The 25,443-nt window shown below is 40.5% G+C and overlaps 1 protein-coding gene, 1 long non-coding RNA gene and 1 pseudogene across 2 annotated transcripts in view; 1 reads left to right on the top strand and 2 right to left on the bottom strand.

The window, feature by feature from the left end:
* Positions 1-581: 581 nt before the first annotated feature.
* LOC147644725 (uncharacterized) lies at positions 582-2,649 on the bottom strand (annotated as a pseudogene).
* Positions 2,650-5,401: 2,752 nt separating this feature from the next.
* On the bottom strand, positions 5,402-12,706 carry LOC110182824 (carnitine O-acetyltransferase-like). Its single transcript, XM_020950960.2, has 5 exons — positions 12,110-12,706; positions 11,423-12,040; positions 6,406-6,854; positions 6,095-6,343; positions 5,402-6,027 (listed from the first exon to the last, which is right to left on the bottom strand). The coding sequence occupies exons 1-5, from the start codon at positions 12,146-12,148 to the stop codon at positions 5,454-5,456; spliced, it is 1,929 nt and encodes a 642-aa protein (XP_020806619.1). The 5' UTR covers positions 12,149-12,706; the 3' UTR covers positions 5,402-5,453.
* Positions 12,707-15,022: 2,316 nt separating this feature from the next.
* Positions 15,023-25,443, top strand: part of LOC110182825 (uncharacterized) — a 51,915-nt gene continuing 41,494 nt past the window's right edge. The window contains exon 1 of the long non-coding RNA XR_015273565.1: positions 15,023-15,098. This is a non-coding gene — a long non-coding RNA (uncharacterized LOC110182825). The remainder of the gene's footprint in view (positions 15,099-25,443) is intronic.

Here is a 25,443-nt window from a genome sequence, read left to right on the forward strand (position 1 = left end):
GGCTGCCTTCTTTCGAGATCCTTCCAGCTTTGTCCCTCTCTTCTCCGGTGAACGCTTCACTTTGCGCCTGCCGGATCAATATGCGCTCCGCATTGGTGCATTCGTTTGCCGTGAGTCCATACTTCTCACTGTCGCTATACTGGCCGCGGCAGCGTCGGACGAATCTAAGGACCCAAGCCATGGTCCTTACCTGCCGGTTGTAGTTTGAGAACCTCTGGAAAGATATACAAAATCCGTTTGCAGTCACTAGCGCAAACTCACATGGCATCTCTTCCTCGTCGTCCAGAGTACGTATCTGCTTATCTCTACACTGTGTTCCTATATCACAGTGTTCATCAGCCGTGTTTCCAGCACGGCTGCCTGTAGTTCCAATCTCGGGACTGACATTGTCCTCATCGGAGCATATTTCGTTTTGGCACATACGAAATTCACCCGCACGTCGTCGTTTGCGTAGGTGGTCCGCCAATACGCCGTCGCAGCAAACGCCGACTGGCTGGAGTCCACGAAGACGTGCAGCTGGAGTGCTCGTACTTGTCCAGTACCAAAATAGTAGCGTGGACATCGGAACTCCTTCACATAGCTCATCTCCTGCCGCCAGCTAGCTCGTCTAGCAATGGCTCATCCCATGTGACTCCTTTTCGCCAAATCTCTCGCATAAGTAGCTTGGCGGTTACCATGTAGCAGCTCAAGAACCCAATCGGATCAAACGTGGACATCACCAAGCTGAGGAACTCCCTCTTAGTAGGGACACGTTCCCCCGTCATCACGCTGCTGGGAACCCGATGGTACTTGACGCTGAATCTGAAGTCATCTGTAGCCGGGTGCCAATACATGCCCAATACCTTCTGCTCGGATTCGGTCCACTCGACGTTCTCGTTGGTGCCTAACGGACTTAAGGCTCTGACCAATCTCGCCGAGCTGGAAGAAAACCGACACAAATCGAAACCGGCACTTGCGTGTATCTCTCTTACTCGTTTTGAGACGGCTATAGCTTCATCCTCGTCTGCGAAGCTATCTACGTAATAGTCCACGTAGTGGTACTCATTAATAGACCGCCCGGGGATCAGTGTGCACGTGCCTTAAAGCATTTACAGTCTTCACGTGCTGCGCTGAGCATGGCGAACAAGCTGCTCCAAACGTCATCACTGTCATCTCGTAGATCTCCGGGTCTTTGCGGTCATCTCCGTGCCTCCACAAGAATCTCCGGGCGCATCTATCTTGTGGCTGCATCAATACCTGGTGGAACATCTCCTTGATGTCCGCGCAGACTCCCATGGCTCCTTCCCTAAAGTGGAAGAGGACAGCCGGGAGTGACTTGTAGTTTTGGGGGCCTTTCAGTAGTGCTGAATTCAGGGATACGCCGTTCACTTTGGCTGCTGCATCGAAAACTAGACGGATCTTCCCAGGCTTGTTTGGGTTTTCGACCCCGAAGTGCGGCAGGTACCACAACTTGTCACGACTACCATAAGTGACCTCCTGCTGCTCTAGTCGTCGTGCGTATCCCTTCTTGACGTAGTCATCCATGATCGCATTGTAGGCCTGCGCGAAGTTCGCATCGCGCTTCATTTTCCGTTCGATGTTGACGAGTCGCCGTAGTGCCATGTTGTAACTGTCTGGCAGTCTCGTCTCGTCATCCTTCCATAGCAGCCCAGTCTGGTATCGTTGACCTATCCGTTTAGTCGTCCTCTCCAAGATGCCCAGAGCCCGTTCATCGTCGCTGGCTGCGACCGGTGGCGCTGGCTTCACTCCGAAGTTGTCTATTTCAAAATAATCGCTGACCATCTTCTCCAGAGCGTCATCCTGGGTAACGGCTCGTAGGCACGATCTCTCCGTCAGTGGACTCGCTTGACGTCTCACTGGTCCATATACTACCCATCCTAATTTGGTAGCTGCTGCGTATGGTCCTCCTGCGCCGAAGCTTCTGCTTTGCAGGGGAATTCCTAGGTGCGCGTGATCCAGTCCAATAAGGATCCTTGGCGCTGCATTGTTGTACGGCTTCAGTGGTAGGCGTGCGCTCGCCCTTGCCGTCTTGACATCTTCCCGACGTAAACTCTGCATCGGAAGACTCAGGTTGCTTACTGCGTACACGTTCCTTAAACCGTGCCGCTTCGGTTTGCCCGCTCCACTGATCTGCAGGCTAACCCTCCTCGTAGGCTCTCTGGCGGACTTACCGCCAAACCACTGCACGTTCAGTTGTCGACTCTCGCCCTTTAGGTGTAGGCTTCGGACGAGCTCGTCGTCTATGAGCGTCACAGACGATCCCTCGTCGAGCAGTGCGTACCTGTCCACCTGTTGCTTCTCCCCGTACAGCGTCACGGGCAGAACTCAGAATAGCAGATGGCCTCCATCCGAATCGACGCAACTAAGGTTTCGATGCGGCGTCTCCTGGCCGCTTTGATTCTCATTTTCCATGCGCCCAGCGCTTCTCAGGCTTGTTGCTTAGGCCATGGAAATGTTACTCACTGTTGGATCCGCAGACTGCGGCATCCGCTTATGTTGGCTGATGACCTCTTGTGGCTCCCGTCTGTGGTTGCTCGTAGCTCCCTGTGACTGTCTGGGGATATCGGCTTCGTCATGCAGCAAGTAGTGATGCTTCCTCTAGCATCCGTAGACGTTGCACTTACGGCTCCTCTTGCAGAACCGTACCATGTGCCCGGTTTCAAGGCACGCGAAACAGATCCGCCGCTTCTTGGCGAACTCCAATCGCGGCCTGACAGGGGCGTTGTTGAATTCCTTGCAATCCTTGATGGCGTGTTGCCCTTCACACATGAGGCAACCTCTGGGGTGGTCATTATACCCCTTCTGTTCCATGTCTTCCTGATGCTCACCATGCATCGGAAGCTCCAGATTCGTGTTTGCATGTAACACCCTTCGCTTTGGGGTTTTACTGCTCACGTCCGTAATGGTGCATACCAGCTTAGCGAGCTCGTTTAGCCATTCACTTAGGCTCAGTCCAACCTCTTACTTAGGGGCAATTTGGCGATCAGCTCCTCCATCAGAGTGGGATTTCCTATATGCTGGTCGCCGCTGTCGGTTGACTGCAGAAACGCTGCAAGGTTGCTCACCCTCGTGGCGAACGATACAATCCTGCCTATGTTGTGCTCCTGAATTGGGTGTAGCTCCCGCACGCTCTCCAGTTGGCTCCGGATCAATTGCTCCGGACGCCTATAGCGAAAGCGAAGCTGTTCCATTACGGCCTGTACGTTGTTAGGATGAATAAGCAGTGACTTGACTGCCGTCCTCGCTTCACCCTTCAATGCCTTCACTAGCCTTTGGTTATCTTCCAATACTGTACACTGATACGCCGCCGTCGTCTCCAAGAACGCGCACTGGAATATTGACCATTCCTCTGGCTGACCTTCGAACTCTGGAAGATCAGGCAATCTGCGTGGCGTCCATTCATTGGCCACACCTGCTGTTCCATAGGATCCGGGTGATGTCGTGGGTACAGCGAATCTGCGTTGTGGCTCCCGTGGTGCGTGAACATAACCTCGTTCTGGCTGCACCGTGGCCGTCACGCAACGTGTAGCGAGTAGCTTACAGTTGTACAGTGTGTCCGTGTGACTCGTTGGCCTATTGCCGCATTACCACTCAAATATGGCGGCAAACTTCCACTCAATTGTGGCGGCAGATTTGCACTCAATTGTGCCAGCAACTGTTCATCATAAGACTCAAGAGCTGCCTTACCGTTGCGCTCAAACATGGCGCCTCTCCTAGCGATGTATTCGCCGCACCGCTCACTCCGACGCCACTCGACCCGTTCCTAACGGGATTCCTGGCGGGCGCCGCAAGTCCTTCATTTGCCCTTGCCTGTTGGAGCTCCTTCTATAGATTTGCGATCCTTGCCATAAGCTTCGCAATCTGTGAAGTCGTGGGGTCCACATCCTGTCCCAGCGCTTCCGCTTGGGCAGGTCCAGTGGTGCGTTTTACCCCGATTCCTTCCTCTGGAGTCCGTGGCCGCTGTGGGCCACCGTCTGCATACGCCAAGCCGGCCGGTGTGCCGGATGCTGCAGATGTGGTCGTAGCTGCGGTAACCTCAGATTGATTAAGTCTGGGGCTCCGTCTGGGCCAATGTGTCGTCGGCATATCACGCGTTTAACTCCGTACGTGTTTTCCAAATGCCGTTAGAGCTCTAAAGCGAATTAAGATGCGAACTCAAAGAATGCGAATAAAAGAAATGACTCTGATCCAAATCCCGGGAGTTGTCATCTAACACCTGTGCTCCACCGAAACAAGAAATACCAGATCTTGTAACGTATCCAACACTCGAACTTGAAGTGTGGTAATGAGCTTATGAGTGTTTTATTCTGTTGAGGAAGTACAAACTTAGAATTTAACCTCAACCTATTCCGTTTTACATACCGCAGTATCTCCTCCCTTCTCTGCTGGGATCGCCGATCGGAATAACCGTGGCGCCGAACTAAACATAGCTTTTCGGCCATAAACAGTGTGGCCAGTTACAAACATAGTTCAAATACCGAGTACATACTTAACGAAAGTTCGCCTTAGTGGCGCGTAATTCAAACTTGACTGACTATCGATATTCTAGCGGGTTAGCTTATCCGTTCCGCGACAGACGGTTATCATATGTGTTCGACGTTTAGGGACCTTTTCAGGGCAGCCTACGATATCCAAAACTCACGCGCATGTAAGTTTATTTATCTAAATGTGATGTAGTTTTTTCAAATTCCCATCTTACCAATAAAAATTTTCGGCCGAGAAATGCTAAGCGTTACAAGAATAAACTAAAGCTGGTAACACTAAAATAAATGTCCTTTGCAGAAAAATCTTCGACTGCTTTGAAAGAGCTGCAACATACCGCTCTTAGTTCTCTAACGTCTATTGGTTATTAGTGATTTTCCAAACATCCTTTAATCCTTTTAATATTCCCACAAAAGCTCACGCCTGATCTATCGATCCGATTTTTGTTCATATAAAGGTTGCTCGTCAAAAGTAATTTATTTGTGGTATTAAAAAGTTCATAATAAAAATGTTTATTATTATACACAACTTTGCCGTAATCCTTACCAATCGAGTTGAAGCCAGTAAAAATGTAACCCATTTAAATAAAGCCAAGGTTTTTTATCAGTCCACTACTAGAGGCGCCAGTATCGCGACTCGGTGACGCTTTCCGTTCAAAAATCGCCATTTTCCAAATGCTATTCAAGAATTAAACATTGTAATCTTAAAACCTCTCACAAAATAAAAACTAAGTTTGACTTAATTTTTCCGAAAGCTACAAGATTGTCCCCTACAGTTTGTTAAGAATTTAAAATCATTCTTAAAATGGCGCCGCAGGTCACTCCGGCCTACTTCTCATCGCATATTCTGGAAACCCCAGGTTAATTACGTTTCGTTTGTACTAATTTACAATACGTATCGCAATTAATATAAAAAATTCTTTAACTTAAAAACCTCTGCCATGTACATATAATTTTTAGTTTTTGCAGGCGTTACAATTTACTTATCAAGTTAGGAGGACTCTGTGTCGAGTTATCTAAAATATCTTTCATTTCAAGAAAAGACTGTTCAAGAGTTTGTATAAAAATCAAAAGATCGGTCACATTACAGTGACGCCAAGCCGATATAGCTAAAATTATGTCATTATCGCGAGGATTGTAGCAGCACGCATATCCATCGTCTACAGCTGGTCCATATCCCATGAATGCATTATATTTTGTAGCGACCTGTGAAGTTGACATGCGAAAATGACTCGATTTGACAAAGCCCGGTGATGAATAGAACTCTGGGATAGGCAGATTATTTTCCATAGCCATGACCTTTAGTCCGAGCAGGTGTCGGTCGACGCCTTTGCCTTGCAGCGCTAACTTTGCGTACATCTGATGACTCATTACTGCCTTACGGAGTTTATCAACGCGTTCCTCTTTCGAGGCTTTCGAATTATTTTGCATGGCCCGACAGAAGGACACTGATTCATTTGAACAAGACCGTATTGTTTCAGTCCGACCTCCTTCAAATATACGCAAGTGTGCCGACTCATATTGCGCAGCCGGCTCGGAGTGCATTCTGCAAATAAACAAAAATACAACATGAAACAGACATTAAATTAAATATAGCTAATTAATCAACTTACTTAAAGAAAGCAAGCTGCAACGCTATCTGTATAAAACTATCTGGACCCAGGCGCTGTTTTTTTATAAACTCTTTTCCAAATTTATCGAACTTGAGAACTTTTATCTGAAGCGATTTTGCCAGCTCATCAAGATTTTGTTGCGCAATATTCAGGCACTGTCCAATGCGATCATTTGGTTTACAAAATTGTATTTTATCGGTAGGAATGACGTCTTTGGAACCACAATCTCCAAAATTACGATCCTCCTCCCTAAGACAAAAAATGTATAATGTAGCTTTACTTACAAGGCCAAGCTTATGATAATTACATACAACTTTTTCATGACATAATCCATCATCATTGCGATTGGCTGGCCCTCTGCAGGAGAATGTTCATAAGTGAATCCAACATTACCATTTGGGTTAACAACCAATTGAATTGTCTTGTCCATCCACCGGTTGCCGCTGTTGATATGGCTACCACTTCCATGAATCAGTGAAGATATAAGCTCATCGTCCTCTTCACCTTTCATTAAACTGGTACATTGGTCGAGTGACACGGTAAATAAGGCACCTTGAATCGTTTCCAGAGCATCTCTATTGACTGGTATATCGGACAAGTTTTCATAGGCATCGGCCCAGTTGTCCCTTGAGTCTGTAGTTAAAATTCCATAGGCAACACCAACTGTTGTCTCAGTTTTCATTATATTTTCCAATTGAAGCTCCAGACAGGAAGCAGATATCAGTTTTCCCTTTTCGTCGTATATTTTCATTTTATAGAACTGTAATGAACATATATATCGTTATATTTTAAATATTTGACAATCTTATTTTTATGCTGCTTAACAAAAAAAAATAATATGTATACATATATATATATATCTGTCTATATATTTTATTGTTGGTTTAATTTATTAAATATATTTATTTTTGGAAACCTCCATTTTACAATATTAATACTAATCTTTTCATTTAATATGTACCATATGTTAATGACCACCTCAGGTCACCAAATCGAAATTTGTTATTGTCGACAGTACTTTTTTTGCAAAACCCATGAGATGTTTAAATAAAACTATTTCAGAAATATATGCGTACATAAATGATCTAGTATTGTTTTTAAATTAAATGTATTGGACAAATTAAAATTTTTGACAATTTATCGCTTCCTCCCATATTCCGGTTTCTTGAAAGATTTGTAGGAAAATTCCGTAGTTAAATATTCGTTTCAACAAGACTCCAAATTTTGGGATACTTTCTATGACAAAAATAAGAAATGGGGGTGATATCAAACTTCGTCCTTTAGGAAATTGTACTACCTAGCGTTAAAACAGAGAGACGTATAAACGGACATACGACTCGGACGTGGTTCTGATCTAGAATAAATATACATTACTTTATAGGGTCGCATATGTTACCATTACAGCATTGCGAACTAAAATGATGTTTATATAAAGCTACAGTTTACAATGAGGTCATTAAGATCCAATTATCCAATTTGATCAAATGAAAATAAATACTAACAGGATTTTATTAAATATTTATAAATTCGGGTTTAACATTAACCTATACATATTTAAAGTTTTACAGTTGCAGTTTTATATTACCAGTTTTAGTCAATATGATATAAATATGCTATTTTCATAAAATATAAACCAAAATATTTAAATGATTAAAAATGTGATACTTTTCAAAGAATATGAAAATATGTTGAAAAACAACTAAGTATTAATTTTTTTGATGCTATATTGTACGACTCCTTTTAATTAAACCATGATGCCTATATCGGTTGGACCAGTTCAGACTTAAATACTAGGGAGATGATGTAGAAGACTATCTGCAGTTTTATTAAAATGGCTTGAAAACTAAGGGATCGCTTTTCGTAGAAACAAATAGACGGACATAACTAGATCGCACTAGCTGTTAAGAACATGCATATATGTATAATTTATAGGACCGACTAACATTATATCTCGCAAGGGTATAACAAATACGTTATTTACTGACACCTTAAGAGTGAATTAGTCTAATGTACTTAAAACAATGTTCTAGATTAAATAAATATATTCACAAGTTGAATTTTGGATAGCCCCCCCACATGGACCAGTTAAACCCCATATACTGTTAGAGGGACATACAACTTTGAAGATGGGATTAAAAGAATTTGTTTTGTAATAACTCGCATGTTTATGATTCGATTTTACTTAACATTTCTGAGTACTTCAGCACAGTTGTCATTATTTGATACTATTAACTTACGCCGAATTTAAATTATAGTTTTGTTAATTGGTTTTATTTCCCTATTAAGTTGAGCGCAAGTGTTAGCTTTTGCATATGTTGCATTTCTTTTTGTGCCTTCGTTTTGTTTTCGTTTGAGCAGTTGCGACAGCTAAACGTATTAGTTTTCTATCCCCCACGCTCTCTCGCTCTCGTTGTGCCGCTGTACTTATTATCTTATCTTAACTTTCACGCTCTCCCGATCGCGCTGTGCCGCTGCACTTCTTTTCTATAGAACTCTTTTTTTTCTTCAAGTACAAGTACAGTGGTAAATCTTAATGTCCGCTAATATTGTCTGTTTCGCCAAAACCTGCAAAAAGGCTTCTACAGGGGTACAGAAGGGGTAAGAACACCGGCTTACGCTACTGCTGATCGTGTCTTTCATGCGGTCAACCAAGGGCGGCGTTAAGGACATTTTATCGAGTTTTCGTAAAGCTCATAAAATTTTCTTGGCGCTGGATACTTAATTTAATAGCCTTACGCTATTAAATGAGTATCTCTAAGTTGTCGACCATTTCGAAAATATAATAACTCCCCATTTACAGCACCGTTGCAAATCAGGTGTTTCTCCATGTCAACATGGATTTATTAAGCGAAGATCAAGAACAACTAATCCCTTGGAGCTCTCTTCCTATATTATTAAGGGTTTTCATAATAATTTTCAGACAGATTTAATTTATAATGATTTCAGTAAATCATTTGACTCATTTGTTAGCCATTCTCTCCTCGTTAGGAAACTCGTTTTTAGGGGGTTTCCAGTTGATCTTCTTAATTGAATCTCAAGTTATCTGAATGGTAGGAGTCAAAAGGTCTTCTTTAAGAATAACTTATCTAATGTCCTAAGGGTTACTTCTGGCGTCCCGCAAGGTAGCCATTTGGGTAGCCTATAGTTTGCATTATTTCTAAATGACCTACCCAAAGTATAGACTAACTCCAGAGTGCCTATTTACGCTGATGACAGATCTTAATAATTTTCAAACATGGTGCTTCATAAACTTATTAAACTTAAACGGCTCTAAATGCCAGCTAATTACATTCTCTTTTGTCGTTCCCAAGCTTGCAACTTACACGCTGAACTGCTGTTTTTTGGAAAGAATTAATTCTGTTGACGATTTGGGCTTCCGTTTGAACTCTAAACTTGACTTTATGGGTCATATTTCGTCTATGGTGAATAGCGCCAGAGGTGTGCTTGGATTTATTAAACGGTGGTCGAAAAAATTCAATGACCCTATGTTACTTAATCCCTATAGATTTCATTAGTTCGTCCTATCTTGGAGTATGGATCTTACGTTTGGAGCGCTCAATACGGTGTCCATAGAAAACGCATCGAGTCGGTTCAAATAACTTTTTATTTTTCTCTCTTCACGGTTTAAATTGAGACGTAAACCAAAGATTACCTTTTTACTCTTAAAGTCTCCTCCTAATTAACTTACCAGCCTTAGCCAATCGTGGAACGTTGCTAGGAATAATCTTAATTTATAACATTATCCATGGTGATGTGGAAAGAGCTGACCTGTTGAGTCAGCTCAATTTCCACGTACCATATATAAGTATTAGATCCTATAATACCTTTACAGTTGCGCACTGTCGAACCTCATTTGAACTGCATGAACCCTTTAGAGTTTTATGTGCAAAATATAATGATTTGTACACACTAATCTCCAACGTAGACAGTCTTCCCCAATTAAACACTTTAATACTAACATACTTAGTAAACATGCAAGCAAACAACTTGGCAGAACGTCGCTAGTCCTCATATTCTGTCCTATATATTCCATCACTCCTACTAACACCTAACCTACACAGGCACGTGCCCGGTGCCATACGGGCCACTTAAGTGTACTGACCTTAGTGTATCAACGTCCATGTATATAACAAAAAAGTAAAAGGTTTATTATCATAAAACTTACATAAACATTTTATAAAATTGCAAAATTAAAATTTTAATTAATTAAGCTCTGGGAATATTCTGATTAAGGCGTAGAAAATTCATAATATATCACATTTAAACAGAATTAAAATGTTTACCTTATTTTTAGGGTTGCGTAAAAGGCATTTTATATTTCTAACAATAAAAAACACGAGCCAACTTTAATTGTCCGAATCTGTAGCGTAACTACTGTGCTGTTGTCCATCGGGCATTTATGTTAGACAGTCTAATACAAGTCCCACAAATTTTTATTATAATTTAATAAAGTTGCGCAGAGCCGGACAAACAAATAGCAAAAGACTTTACAATCAATCTTGTAAATTTAATACTTGCAAGCAGAACTTGTGATTTTTACTGTACACTTACAGGGTATTATACTTTCGGTCAGAAGTTTGAATCGCAGTGAAGACATCATCTTCGATCATATATAGTATATATTTTATTGATCAGCATCAACAGCCGAGTCGATCTATGTAAGTCTGTCCGATTCTACACAAACAAGTCTCTCAGTTTTGAAGCTATCTATCTAAATAAAACTTTGAAGTTAGCCTTTTGTATAAGTCAGAACGGGCCGAATCGAACGATTATATCATACGACTGCCATACGAACGAGCTCAAAATTTTTAGAAAAAAATATAACTTTTCCAGTTCATTTTCATTATTCAATTATTAAATTTTATGAAAATCGGACTACTATATCATATCACTCCCATGAGAACGATTATGAAATGAATACAGCTAAAAATAATAGTCCTTCAGTTCTAAAAATATTTTCATCTAATTATTATAGAATTTTCGAAGAACTATATCATATAACTGCCATAGAAACTATCGTTAAATGTAGAGGAAAACGTCAAACTATGAATGTAAAACTGTAACTATAAAACTTTAAATATAAGAAGTTTAGGTGACTGTTATGAAAGTTTTCATTGTTTTTTAACACAAATATATATAATTTATATTGTACTAATTATTGATAGAGTTGCAATCTGCAAGGTATTGGTTGTACAGATCCGATAGCAAACTACAGAGGTATTCAAATTTCAACGATCTAAGCTTAGCCGTTTTTTTTTTTGCTATCCCTATTTGTTAAATATAGACAATTAATATGTATTACTAATATATTTCGTAGAATGTACTTACATGATTCTTATATATAACGACTACATAATCGGAGCATGGATTATATACAATCTCATCTGTACCCCGCCGTGGTATTCGACATGTACCGAATACTTTGCCAAACTGGCTATTGTCCAACTCATTGTTGCCCATTTTGACAATTGGAATCTTGTGGGCTTTTACCATGTCATTGAACTCGCCCAAGCCAAAAATAACTTTAGACGTGTAGACAATAAAAGCATTTGTATCCTTAAAGTCTTGTCGGGGAAAGGTCATGCCAGGACTGACAAAGACGGTAACTGGATATCGATATTGCAAATATGCAGCTTTCAGCCACCGGTCTGCTAACCAGTTTTTTTCTTTGCTTCCAACATCCTCTAAGAGTTTTTGGAGATTACTGCCCTCCCCGTTTAGGAACTCTTCAGTGATTTTAATTTGCTCCCTCAGTTCTGTGGGTGTCAGGAAAGGTTCAACAGTGCTCATAAATCGATTTAGGGTTTCTTTAAGCGGCAATACATGGTAAGACAAAAGATTTGACTGCTTCGAATCCGACGAAGTTTCCTTAGTGCTGGTGTAACTAGCTGGAAGCAGTTGTTTGTCAAATGCATTCTTCGTTTGCTGAAGTAGCGAAGTTTTTGTCTGTAAACCAATTGAAATGGTAAGGGTGTTATTGGTTCTGAGGGTTAAAGGAGCACTTGTTCCACTTGCCAGATGTAATAAAGCTTTTCCATTGTTAGGGAACCTCATATCGCCGTCGCTTTTTTCGAATATAGCGAAATATAAAACGGCTTTCCCTCAGGTCTAATTATTTTAAGTTTTGTAATCAACTAGTTAACCTTTGATATTTTTATAAGAAGCTATAAAAAGCTGAACGATAACCAGACTACTAAAGATTTCACAATGAATGTACAAAAATACATACATAGGTATCAAAATACATAAATGTGTTATCTCAACCGGTTCTGTTTGGAGACCTAAAAAGTGCTGCGAAATCATTGAAACTCCACTGCCGTTGCATTTAAAATCGTTATTCACATGTACTCATTTGAAAGTTATAAACTAACTACATACATACATATGTACATATGTAGGAATACTCTCTTCCGAATATTTACGTATGCCCTTAAATATATACGCTCAAACATTTATACAAACATTTTATAGCTATTTATACATATAGTGAAGTGATTCTGTTTTGTGAGTCGAATTAAAGTCTCGTCAGTTGACTAAGGACAACTCTAAGTTGAATTAATAAAACGAATATTCCGCTTCACGTCTTTATTCAAATGATCTCAGCTTAAGACTAAATTATTGTGACAAAAATCTTACTTCTACTGCCCTTTGTTTACCAAAGTTGGGGAGCGAGATCGCTCGTTTGGGATATTGATTGAAGAATTATTTATGTTATTGAGAAGGAGCATTGCTTGCTCCGGATGTGGGTTGTTTACATTGGTTCAGCGTGGGATCGCCTACGCTGCAGATTCATATTTCTTGGAACATAACAGAATTTGTGAATATGTCACTTCCCTCCCCTTAAAAGGGTTGCCTATGTTTGGGCTGGCATTTCAGGGTACAATGCAGGCAACTGGTTTTGTGCCGGTTCTACAGGGTGCGGCAAGAAAACTTGCTGATTTTAGAAGGTTATAAATAAAAAGTAGTTGACATACCATTCCAAATTTTTTTTTATTCTTGTAACACACATGCTGAAGTTTTCTTTACACAGTTTTGAAGATTACATCGGACATCAATGCACTGAGATACCCGATTTTCGAAGCTCAGCTGAACTCTCTCAAGCATATCGACGGGTATCTTTGCGATTGCTTGCCGAATGTTATACTCCGATGAGCTGGATGGGATTTTGTCACATTCCCGCTCTCCCTGAATGTTTTCACCCACGAAACAATCGACTGCCGGTCAGGAACGCGACCTGCAGGATGAATGTTGAGTTGAGTGGCAATTACGGAACGACCGTTGGAAAAGTAAGCCTTTCAGGCAAATGCGCGCTGATCTTTTGTCCAATGCATGATGTCGACTGACTGTGGAGTAGACAAAACTTCAGGAAGTCCCCTAAAACATGAGACACTCCCCACCATTACCCGACCACTCCCCGCCGCTTGGCGCCAAAAACAAATCAGCAAGTTTTCGTGCCTCACCCTGTATTTCTTGTTGTGGTTCTTGATTATTTTTTGCTTGTTTTCTAAATTTTGTATATAAAAAGGTAAGTGGATTTTGTGTATACAATTTTGATAGGACAACAAAAATAATAAGAACGATAACTACTAATATTATAAATACGTAAAGTGTGGTATTATTTTCTGAAATTAGTTTTAAAACGTCATTATGTTCTACTATCTTTATCTTAGTTACATTAATCGGTGAATACAATGCTGTTAAATCAAATTCTGGACTTAACGAATTTTCGCTTAAATAATTACAAATTGGTTTTTACGATTAATTATATTTTTAATGCATTCATTATTAACTTCTTTATTGTCTTGATTATAAATTTTATTCTTATCTTCAAAATATGATTGTTGATCTGAATAGTCTAACTGGTATCCATTATGGTCGGGATAAGGAATTATTTTAATGGTGTTAATGGTTTTGTGGTTAATAGGGATATGTGAAATAAGTAACATCATCGTACAGAAGGTTCCTGTGGAAGTTTAACGGCATTAGTTTTCTTTTGTTTCTTAAATTGTGTTTTGTAGTATTGGGTTTCCCTATTTCGATTGGTAATTTTGTGATGGTCTTCGTCTATTTTTTCTATATTTTTATTTGCTTTAAATGGATTTTCTAATTTTCCCTTTTGAAGTGGACCTTTTCTGTATCTAGTGTCAATGTTAAATTCCTGTCGATCTTCATTTATTTTATCTATTTTCCTTTCTTTAATATTTTGAGTGTTTAATATTGGATGTCCAGCGTATAAGAATATTTGATCAGGTGTTTGTCCAGTGGTATCATGTTCTATTTTATGATTTTATGTGTAAAGAATTGTCTATATCTTGCTTAATTTTACTTCTTCATCATCGGATGAGTTGATTATTCGAATTTTTTCATTTATTGTCTTATGTAGTCTTTCGACGTCTGCTACACCGGTTTTTGCCGTGTTAAGTTGTAATTCAATTCCTTCTGCTTCAAGCCATCGCTTTAGAGTCAAGCTGGTGAAAGCTCCGTCTCTGTCTGCCTTTAGTAATTTGGATTTACCTAACTGATTAAAAATGCGCATTAGTGCGTTCCTGCATTCTATCCAATCCTTTGATTTAATATGTTCAAGTGTAGCGAATTTTGAATAAATGTCAATGCAACTAATGTAATGTTTTCCCTCAGATGAATAAATATCTACCACAAATTTGTCTCGACAATGTTCAGGGTTGGGTGTGATTTTAAGAGGCATTTTGGTATTTCTGTGTTCTGTTTTAGCCAAATTGCATATGTTGCATTCATTTATTATATTCTGAATTAATAGTTGGCTATTTGGAAAACAGTGATTTTCTTTGAATAATTTAGTCATTTTCTGTATACCTGGATGTAAAAGTTTTTCATGTGATTGAAGTATAATTTCTTTGAATTCGGCGTATGAACAAACATTCTTTAATAAGTGGAGGCTGCGAATTATTTAGTGTAAGTGGTATTAATAATTTCTCTGTGTGCTCTTTGAATGAATTCAAAATCTACATCGCTTTCAATATGAATGGTAATGTTTCTATGAATAAAATGATCAAGTAAAATTTGTTTGGCTTTGTCGAGTGTCATTACATTATATTGAATTGTTGTAATGGAGTTACCGAATATTGTTGAATGCTCTACTTTATTGTTATCGGATTTAATGAAAATTATTTGTTTTTTGAAATAGTTTATTGGTTTTTCTTTTAAATGAATTAGGTTACTATTATCTTCTTCTGCACTATGTTGAGTAACTTCACTATGGTGATTTTCTTCAATTTTAATTCTTGATAATGCATCGGCAACTGAATTTTCATTCCCTTTAATATAGTCGATTTTAAATCGTTTAACTTGGCTTTTCATCTTTGTATCTTGGCATTTGGTTCTTTTAAAGTATGCAGCTATCTAAGAGGTTGATGGTCACTAGCAATGAGAAAATGTCGTCCTAGTAAATAATGTCGAAAAGTCTTAGTGGCCCAAACAATGGCAAGTAATTCCTTTTCGATTACACTGTAATTTAATTCATGTTCATTAAGTGTTCTGCTAATAAAGGATGTAGGATGACCATTTTGAGCAAGTCTGGCTCCATGGGCTAGATTACTGGCATCTGTGGTTAAAGTGAATTCTTTTCGAAAAAGGGTAATTGGAGAATTGGTTCTCTAATTATTAAAGTTTTAAGTTTTTTGAATGCTTCTATGTAGTCGAGATTTTGTGTATCTATTTTTGCTCCTTTTATACATTTGGTCATTGGTTTTGCTATGTCTGCGTAGTTTGGGATAAATTTACGATAATAACCGGTTAATCCAAGGAAAGCTCTGATTTCTTTTACTTTTGTTGGAATTGGATATGAAACTATGGCTTTAACTTTAAGGGGGTTTCGTTTTATACCATTGGGGGTTACGATGTGAACAAGAAAACTAGCTTCCTTTTTTAAGAATCCACATTTGTCTAACTGCAACTTTTAATTGGCTTCTGCAAGTTTGGAAAAAACTAGCTGTAATGAATTTAAATGTTCGGTAAGGGATGTGGAAAAAATTATGATGTCATCTAAATTCACTAAACAGTGTTTATTGAGCAACGGTCGAAGGATATTATTCATGCACCTTTGAAAAGTAGCAGGTGCATTTCTAAGGCCAAATGGCATTCGAAGGTATTCGTAATGACCGCTTTTGGTGGAAAATGCAGTTTTAGGTATTGATTCTGATTCTATTACTATTTGATGAAATCTCTTTGCCAAATCGATAGTTGAAAAATATTGGCATTTACCTGTTTACCAATGATTTCGTCCATGTTTGGTATTGGATATCTGTCGGGAATAGTTATTTCATTTAGCTTTCTATAATCAATTACTACTCTATACTTAATTTTTCAAAAAACATCAGGTTTTTTGGGTACTACCCAGGTAGGACTATTGTATGGTGAATTACTTTCCCTAATCCCTCATTAGGCATTTCCTGTACTTAATTATCGACTTCAATTTCGTGCGCTTGAGCAAGTGGGTGCTGTTTTGAATAAATTGGGGAGTTATGTGTTGTATTTAGTACGTGTTTAATGGTATTTGTAAATGTTAGATTGTCTCCTTCTTCATATTGAAGATTTTTGAATTTATTTAATAAACCTTTCAACCTTGAAGTTTCCTCCTGATTCAGGTGACCTAATCGAAACAATCCAAAATCAATTTTTTTTATTGATTCTTGATGTGATTTTTTAATTGGTTCTATTGGCTTTTGGATATAAAAATGTTGATCCTTTTCTGATTTTGAAGTTATTAATTTATATGTTTTATCAAAAAAGGTAACTGTGCTATTTTTGTAATTTATAATTGATTGTGCATTTTTCAACAATTTTCTGCCAATTAGTATATCATAATTATTAGAAAAATTGTGTACATAAAATGGTTCAGTTGTTTTAAAAATACTATTGCTGGGTAACATAATTAAATTGTTCAATGTAATAGGGCCATTTGATGTCAAAACTTCGCATATAGTATTTTGAATAGGAAGACAAAATATATTTTTATTGATCATATTTATTGTGGATCCTGTGTCTATAAGGCAATTGTATGTGCAACCTTTGTATGCTATTTCTATGTATTGGTGTTGTCCGGGGCTGTTAACGGAAAATTTTCGTTTGGTTCCGAGCTATTTAGATTTTGTTCATCTTTATTTTGGGTGTATTGGACCTGTTGTTGCTGTTGTTGTTCATTAATCAACATATGGTATTGATTGTGGTCATAATACTGTTGTTCATAATAATTAGGTTGTATTTCTTCGTATTCGTGTTCGTGTGCGTCTTGAAATATTAATTCGTCAATAGACATTTTGGTTTGTTCACTGTCCAATGGTCTTAGTCGTTTGGTAACCGGGAAGTTAGTATTTTTAGATGTAGAGGGTTGTTGTTGTTGAGGGTACATATGTATTTCCTTTAAAATGTGCTGTTTGAGGATTTTGAATTTTATTTGAATATTGTGGAAAAGGATTTTTGTGAGTAAATGGTTGTGTGTTCATGTATTGGTTGGGTCCGAAATGATTTGGCCACATACATACATAGTTTGGTTGTAAGGTATCTGTTGTGTATAGGTGGGTCTAAATGATTGCGTGTATTGATTAAAATTAGGTTGAAATGGTTGAGAATATTGTGGGTAACTTGGTCGATGTTGGGTTTGTGTATTTGTATTGAATTTGTGTAGTTTAGAATTCTGATTAGGGTTTGAGTTTTTATTACGATTTTCTGGAATTTTATTTAATTCAAAATTAACATGTTCTTCATATATTCATTTCATTTTGTGCGATAGTGATTAATGATCTTGAGTCTTCAATGTCATGATGAGCCAAAATAGTAAATAATTGTATTGGTAATTTTCTGATCAATATTTTAATGGAATCTTTAATCGGGTGAATATAAATAAGAAAATCTGGCTGGTTACCTTCTAGATGCAATTTCGAAATTAGTACTTGACGTCGTCTTTCTGCTTCTTCGCAGAATGCTCTCAGATTTCCCTTGTAAGGTGTCTCCCTGAAGTTCTCCAGTAGTTTTTAGTTCGGTTTTTGGGGTTTAAATTCTGCAACTAGTCTCGATCTAAGGGTAGGCCAATCTTCAATGTTCGGAAGGCCCAATGATCGTGTTACTTGTCCGTCCAAGTTTCTTTCGATGGCTCCAAGAAGAATCCTCTGTTGTCGCACATCATTAGTTTGGTAGAGTAAAATTACATTGTCCACTCTGCTGACGAAAGTGTAGAGAGTTTTTGGATCACCTTTAAATGGTATGATGTCTTTTAGCTTCCGACGAGCTTCTGCAAGGTTGTTGTCGCTTAGTGCAACGATTTGGGGTGCGGCGATAACTGGTTGTGCCATTGTTGTAGTAAATTTGTTGTTATAGTAAAATAAAAATTTATTTTAGTTTTATTTTTGATTTCACTTTTTAAAGTTGAAGTGTTTGTTTAAATTAATTTTCTTAAAATTTATTTGTTGTTATTAACTTTTAGGTGCCGTTGGACTTATTGTGTTTTTGTTTTGTTTTGCTCTTCCAATTTTTGTTGGACAACCGAATTGGAATTATAATCCAACTTGAAGAGTTTTAAAATGTTTTGCGTAAATATTGTTCGAGAACTGAATTATAAAATTTAATTTATTTTTCACTCGAGGTTCTTTTTTCGGATACTTTTTTTATCCTACCGGCTGCGCCAGTGAAGTGTTTCTTTCTTTTGAGTCGAACTAATGTCCCGTCAGTTGACTAAGGAAAACGCCAAGTTGAATTAATAAAACGAATATTTCGCTTCACGTCTTTATTCAAATGATCTCAGCTTAAGACTAAATTATTGTGATAAAAATCTTACTTCTACTGCCCTTTGTTTACATAAGTTGGGGAGCGAGATCGCCCGCTTGGGATATTGATTGACGAATTATTTATGTTATTGAGAAGCAGCATTGCCTGCTCCGAATGTGGATTGTTTACATTGGTTCAGCGTGGGATCGCCTACGCTGCAGATTCATATTTCTTGGAACATAACAGAATTTGTGAATATGTCACTATATATATAAGTTAACTAAGTTAACCGGGCGACGGCAATGACCGTTCGTCCGAAAGCTCGCTCCGGCCAAATTGCTGACACAGCGTCTGGCCGGAAGCCCGTGCATAGCCGGCAAGCACTACCCATTGGAGTGGCCGCTATGAGTCCCTTTTTATGTTAGCTTTAAGTTCAGTTCTGTTTTGACACTTATGAAATAAAGAGCCATCGCTCTCTTACTGTAACTCCGACGATCCGTCGTAAAGAATTTATTATTACAAATCTGACTGAGTCCCTAGGCCAGCAGATAAAGAGGGACAGTCATCCCTCCAACATAATCATCCTAACTAAATATTCTACGGCCAGCCGGCTAGAAGACATCAAAGGGCCTCTCGCCCCGACCTTACATCTCCAGGAACAATCCGCGGCGGAATTGAAATTGTCGACGACGAATCATTACCGCCCAACATTATATTAATTGGCGCCCAACATTTAGAAGTACCCACAATTACAAATTGGGGAAACATGTAAGTGAGCACCTCTTACTTTATACTTTCATTTCTGCATTAGAGTAGCTTGAAACCTAATGAAATAAATCGCTGCCAGAATAACTTCTGCAGCTCCACCTTAATATATTTGTGTTAACTTTATTATAAATAAAGATTAATTAACCCATAATTTATTTGACAATTTAATGGTGAATTATATTTGCTACAATAATATTTGTTCTGTGCTGTCTGTGTATTGTTTGCATTTTTTTTGCCAAAAATAGGTACGGATATTAGATATTTCAGCCTAAGCGCTAGGCCGCCGCTAACGAACAAATTAGTCGTGAATTTATTTAAAATTATATTTCACTATATATCGGCGGTTAATTCTGCCGTTTGGATATTCATAAATTGTGAATTTATTTATTTTATTCATTGTGTCTTTTTGCTTAGACCCTAAATTCTTAGTATTTGCCTCGCAATACATTTTTTTTATTGCCCCCACTCCACTGCTGGGAACCCGATACTGCTGCATATGCATTTGTGTGGCAAATTGTTGGTTTTTGTTTCTTTGTTTCTCATAGCGGAGGCTCAGTCCCCGCATACCCCTGACCCTATCGCTGCTTGACAGGGCACCGGCTCGATTCGACGAGCTCAGAAACTTTGTTGCCAAAGCGGCGGCTCCGTCCCCGCACACCCTTGGCCATGACAATTGCCTTCATGGGCAGAATAGCTTGAGCAAGCATTCCCCTACCAGTGCGATTTAGCTTGGCCACATATGAGCTCCCCATTCCAGCAGTACAGGGAGAATAAACCATACGCTAGTGACTCAGAGTCTGATAGTGAAGGGCTCCCGCGTACTAATCCCACAGTAGGAACTATGGACCCAGATCAGCTTAAAGCTATAATTCAGGCCGCGGTTAACCATGCCTTGGCGGAAAGGGTCAACAAAGAACAGGAATTACGCCAAGCCATAGAGCAGTTGGCCGCCCAAGTGGCAGCGGTGCAAGTCGCACCCGCACAAACAGAGGCTCCAAAAATCAAGGTTTATGAGCCCATTGATATCAAAGGCAATGTTCAATGCAACGAGCCTTTAGACGCCGTTAAATGCCTGCCTGAATTTACGGGGGCACAGGAGACATACGTCTCTTGGCGGCAAGCGGCAGTAGCCGCATATTATATTTTTAGAAATTATGTTAATAGCTCACGCCATTATCAGGCGGTAGTTATAATTAGGAGTAAAATTAGGGGCCCTGCCGATGCAGTGCTATCCTCGTTCGGCACTATATTGAATTTTGATGCGATTATTGACCGCCTCGATTTCACATATAGTGACAAACGACAGATTCACGTCATCGAGCAGGAGATGGGTACCCTCAGACAGGGAAGCCTCACGCTCCTGCAGTACTATGACGAGGTCGAGAAAAAACTCACCTTGCTCACTAATAAGGCAACTATGTCATACGAAGCATCGGCGGCAAGAGTTTTATGCGAAAAATTCCGGGACGATGCGCTCCGCGTTTTTATTTCGGGCCTCAAGCGCAGCCTCTCCGATGTCCTCTTCTCGGCAAAGCCGAAGGACATGCCAACTGCCTTGGCGTTGGCTCAAGAAGTGGAATCAAACCACGAGAGGTACACCTTCGCGGCATCGTTCGCAAAGAGCCTGGAGGATAGGGACAAGAAGCAAGTTCCAAAGGCGCAAGATCGCCAGCAAACGTCCTATCAAGGGCACTCCCAAGTGAGTGCGGGCAAAAACCCGCACTTCACTAAACAACACAAGGCTCAGGTGCACTCTGCTCCGAGCAGCGACAGGCGTCGTGAAAACACGCCAGAGCCCATGGATGTTGACCCTTCAGTGTCTAGGATGCTCAAACCATCTCAAGCACCGGCCTACCAGAATAGGAAGCCGGCCGGATCCGACCGATCCGGCCCGCACAAAAGGCAAAGGGTAAACCACATTGCTCAGGGCCCAAATGAACCCGAAGGTTACACCGCCGCAGCTTCAAGCGCGGCACAAGAAATAAGTGACGATGCTGTCCATGAATACGATTCGGACGCAATTAATTTTTTAGGGGAAAATCCCTGCTACCCGTCATCAGACGAAGAGTAGCGGGGGTGGAGATGAGACTTTTAATAGATACGGGCGCGGCAAAAAATTTCATCCGTCCATACGAGGGGTTGAAAGGCGTCCGCCCGGTAGAATCGCCATTCACGATACATTCGATCCATGGCGTCACCAATATCACCAAAAAGTGCTACGTTTCCCTATTTAACTTGAAGGCCACGTACTTCATTTTACCAGATTTGTCCTCCTTTGATGCCATAATTGGTCTTGACCTGTTAAAACAGGCAGGGGCATCGCTTTGTCTAGCTTCCGGCCACCTCAAATGGGGCTCTGAAGTAGAGAAGTTAGAATTCCAATCGTGTCCCGACGTCAATTTTACTAACATTGATTGCTCGGACGCGCCGCCTCTAGTTAGAGAGGCCTTTACCAAAATGCTTGGCGAACGAAAGAAAGCCTTTGCAAACCCCAACGAGGCCCTGCCTTACAACACGTCGGTGGTAGCTACCATCAGGACGGTAAGCGAGGAGCCCATTTATGCCAAGCTTTACCCATACCCAATGGGGGCTGCAGATTTTGTCAACAGCGAAATCCAAGAGCTGTTAAAAAATGGCATAATACAAAAGTCAAAGTCCCCCTACAATAACCCAATATGGGTAGTAGACAAAAAGGGCACTGACGAAGCGGGCAACCGCAAAATGCGACTCGTGTTAGACTTTCGCAAATTGAACGAGAGGACGATACCCGATCGCTACCCCATGCCAAATATCTCTATGATACTAGGGAATTTAGGCAAAGCCAAATACTTCACGACACTTGATCTGAAGTCAGGCTACCACCAGATCACTCTGGCAGAGCGCGACCGCGAAAAAACTTCCTTTTCCGTTAACGGAGGAAAATACGAATTTCGTCGGCTTCCATTTGGTTTGAAGAATGCTGCCAGCATCTTCCAAAGAACCATCGACGACATACTGCGAGAGCAGATTGGCAAATTTTGCTATGTCTATGTCGATGATGTCATCGTTTTCTCAGAAGACGAAAACGCCCACATACGGCATGTGGATTGGGTTCTTAAGAGCCTGCACGACGCCAACATGAGGGTGTCAGCACAAAAATCGCGTTTCTTTAAAAAGAGCGTTAGTTTTTTGGGATTTATTGTCACTAACAAAGGTGCCACAACTGACCCAGAAAAAACCAAGGCCATACAGGAATTCCCCGAACCCAAAAATGTTTTCGAGGTGAGATCGTTCCTTGGCCTGGCCAGTTATTACCGATGCTTCATCAAAGATTGTGCATCAATAGCTAGGCCTATATCGGAAATTCTTAAAGGGGAGCATGGAAGTGTCAGTAGGCACAGATCCAAAAATATCCAGGTGCAATTTAGCGAACAGCAACGGCTTGCTTTCCATAAGTTGCGTAACATTCTGGCTTCAGAGGATGTCATCCTCAGCTATCCCGACTACAAGAAGGCGTTCGATCTAACGACGGATGCCTCGGCATTTGGCATTGGCGCGGTACTATCCCAAGAGGGAAGACGCATTACTATGATATCTAGGACCCTAAAGGACCGAGAGGTTAACTACGCTACTAACGAGCGTGAACTGTTAGCCATAGTTTGGGCACTGGCCAAATTACGCCATTATTTATATGCAGTAAGAGATATAAATATCTATACTGATCACCAACCGTTGACATTCGCAGTATCGGAATCCAATCCGAATGCGAAAATCAAACGATGGAAAGCCCGCATCGACGAGTCCGGCGCCAAAATGTTTTACAAGCCCGGCAAAGAAAACCTCGTTGCGGATGCCCTCTCAAGACAGCAACTTAACGTTCTGGGAGAGGAAGAAGCTTTTTCCAGCGCAGCCACAATTCACAGTGAGCTGTCGCTCACCCAAACAATCGAAATTACGGATAAGCCCCTGAATTGCTTTCAAAACCAGATAACTCTGGAGGAGGCACGCTTTCCGTCGAAACGCAGCTTCGTACTCTTTGGAAACAAGAGACGACATAGCATCGACTTTACTTGCAAAGAGTCATTGCTCGAAGATATCGCAGATATTATCGTTCCTAAAGGCGTAAACGCCATTCATTGCGACTTGCATACGCTGGCAATGATACAGGACAAATTGGTTCGGCAATTCCCGGCCACCAAGTTTTGGCACTGCAAAAACCGCGTGACGGATATTTTTGCAGTCGCTGAGAGGCGAGAAGTCCTCACCGTTGAGCACAACAGGTCTCACAGATCGGCCCAAGAAAATGTGAAGCAAGTACTCTCAGAATACTACTTCCCAAAAATGGCAAAGCTAGCGGCCGAAATCGTCGCTAATTGTAGGACATGCGCTAGGGCGAAATATGACAGGCACCCCAAAAAGCATGAGCTTGGCGAAACACCGCTCCCATCTCATGTAGGAGAAATGCTACACATAGACATTTTCTCCACGGACAAGAAATATTTCCTCACGTGCATTGACAAATTCTCGAAATTTGCCATAGTCCAACCAATTCCCTCTAGAACCATAGAGGACCTAAAACCGGCATTACTACTGCTGATGAATGTTTTCCCTAAAGCCAAGGTCATATATTGCGACAACGAACCATCGTTAAACTCGCACACCATTTTGACCATGCTGGAAAACCATTTCGGCGTTAGCGTTTCAAACGCACCGCCCCTCCACAGTGTCTCAAACGGACAAGTGGAGCGCTTCCACAGCACTCTGGTGGAGCTCGCCAGATGCCTTAAAATTGATAAAGGCATCAGTGACACCGTCGAGCTAATTTTACTGGCCACAGCCAGGTACAATAAATCTATCCATTCGGTCATCGACAAGAGGCCAGCTGACGTGATTCAAACACAGTCAGAAGAACCACTGTATGAGGTTCGGGATAAGATTAGGATCGCCCAAGATAAGCTCAGGAATAGGGAAAATGCTTCCCGACAGAACAGGGTGTTCGAAGTTGGCGAAAAAGTCCTAGCAAAATCCAACAGGCGACTAGGCAACAAACTCTCTCCATTGTGTGAAGAGAAAGTTGTGGAAGCGGACATGGGAACCACGGTCCTCATTAAGGGGAGGGTGGTCCACAAGGACAACCTTAGGTAGACGAAGCGTGGTCATGTTGACTTGATTCGTCTGATAATTTTTTACCACCTTTTTTCATATTTTTATTCCTAGCCACTTGGCATAAGGTTTTTTATTTTTATTTTTTATTTGTCATTATCATTATTTTTGCTTAAGCTTTTCTGTGCTTTATTTTTATATGTTTGGTGGTGGGCTTCTTGAATTTTGCAAAACACTACAATAAATCCGAAAATTACAGGTTCACTCCTATACCTCTGTTATTCCTTTTGACCCTAACATCGGCACACGTCACGGACTACTCGCAAGCCAAGTACATTCCCATCATTGATGGTCGAATATTAATATGGGAAGAATTTGCATTTGTGAGACACACGGCAAATCTCTCAGAATACAGGCGCGTGGTGGAAGAGACTAATGACATGATTCACATGTTTCCCCAGTCGCACATGCAGAAACTTTTGAGCGTAGATGTCGCTCACCTGCGTGACCTGCTCGACTCACTGAGCATCCACCACAGAGTAGCCAGGAGTTTAGACTTCTTGGGAGCGGCGTTAAAGGTAGTGGCGGGAACGCCAGACGCAGAGGATTTTGAAAAAATCAGACTAACAGAATTCCAACTCATTAATGCAAACAATAGACAGGTCAATATTAACAGTAGAGTACAGGAACAAATAAATAACATTACCATCACTGTCAATCAAATTCTGAGGTCGGCTAAAGAATCCCAAATTGATTCGGGA

Source organism: Drosophila serrata, unplaced genomic scaffold (assembly GCF_035046125.1).
Source record: "Drosophila serrata isolate PLE 108 unplaced genomic scaffold, ASM3504612v1 contig_112, whole genome shotgun sequence".
NCBI lineage: Eukaryota > Metazoa > Arthropoda > Insecta > Diptera > Drosophilidae > Drosophila > Drosophila serrata.

What these genes read in the sequence shown, in the direction of transcription:
- LOC110182824 (XM_020950960.2), bottom strand. Translation starts at nt 12,148, where the DNA reads ATGAGGTTCCCTAACAATGGAAAAGCTTTATTACATCTG. An exon ending in TCGTTATATATAAGAATCAT is followed by an intron (nt 6,855 to 11,422) that starts GTAAGTACATTC and finishes TGTTCATTACAG; the next exon opens with TTCTATAAAATGAAAATATA. An exon ending in TTGCAGCTTGCTTTCTTTAA is followed by an intron (nt 6,028 to 6,094) that starts GTAAGTTGATTA and finishes GTTTATTTGCAG; the next exon opens with AATGCACTCCGAGCCGGCTG.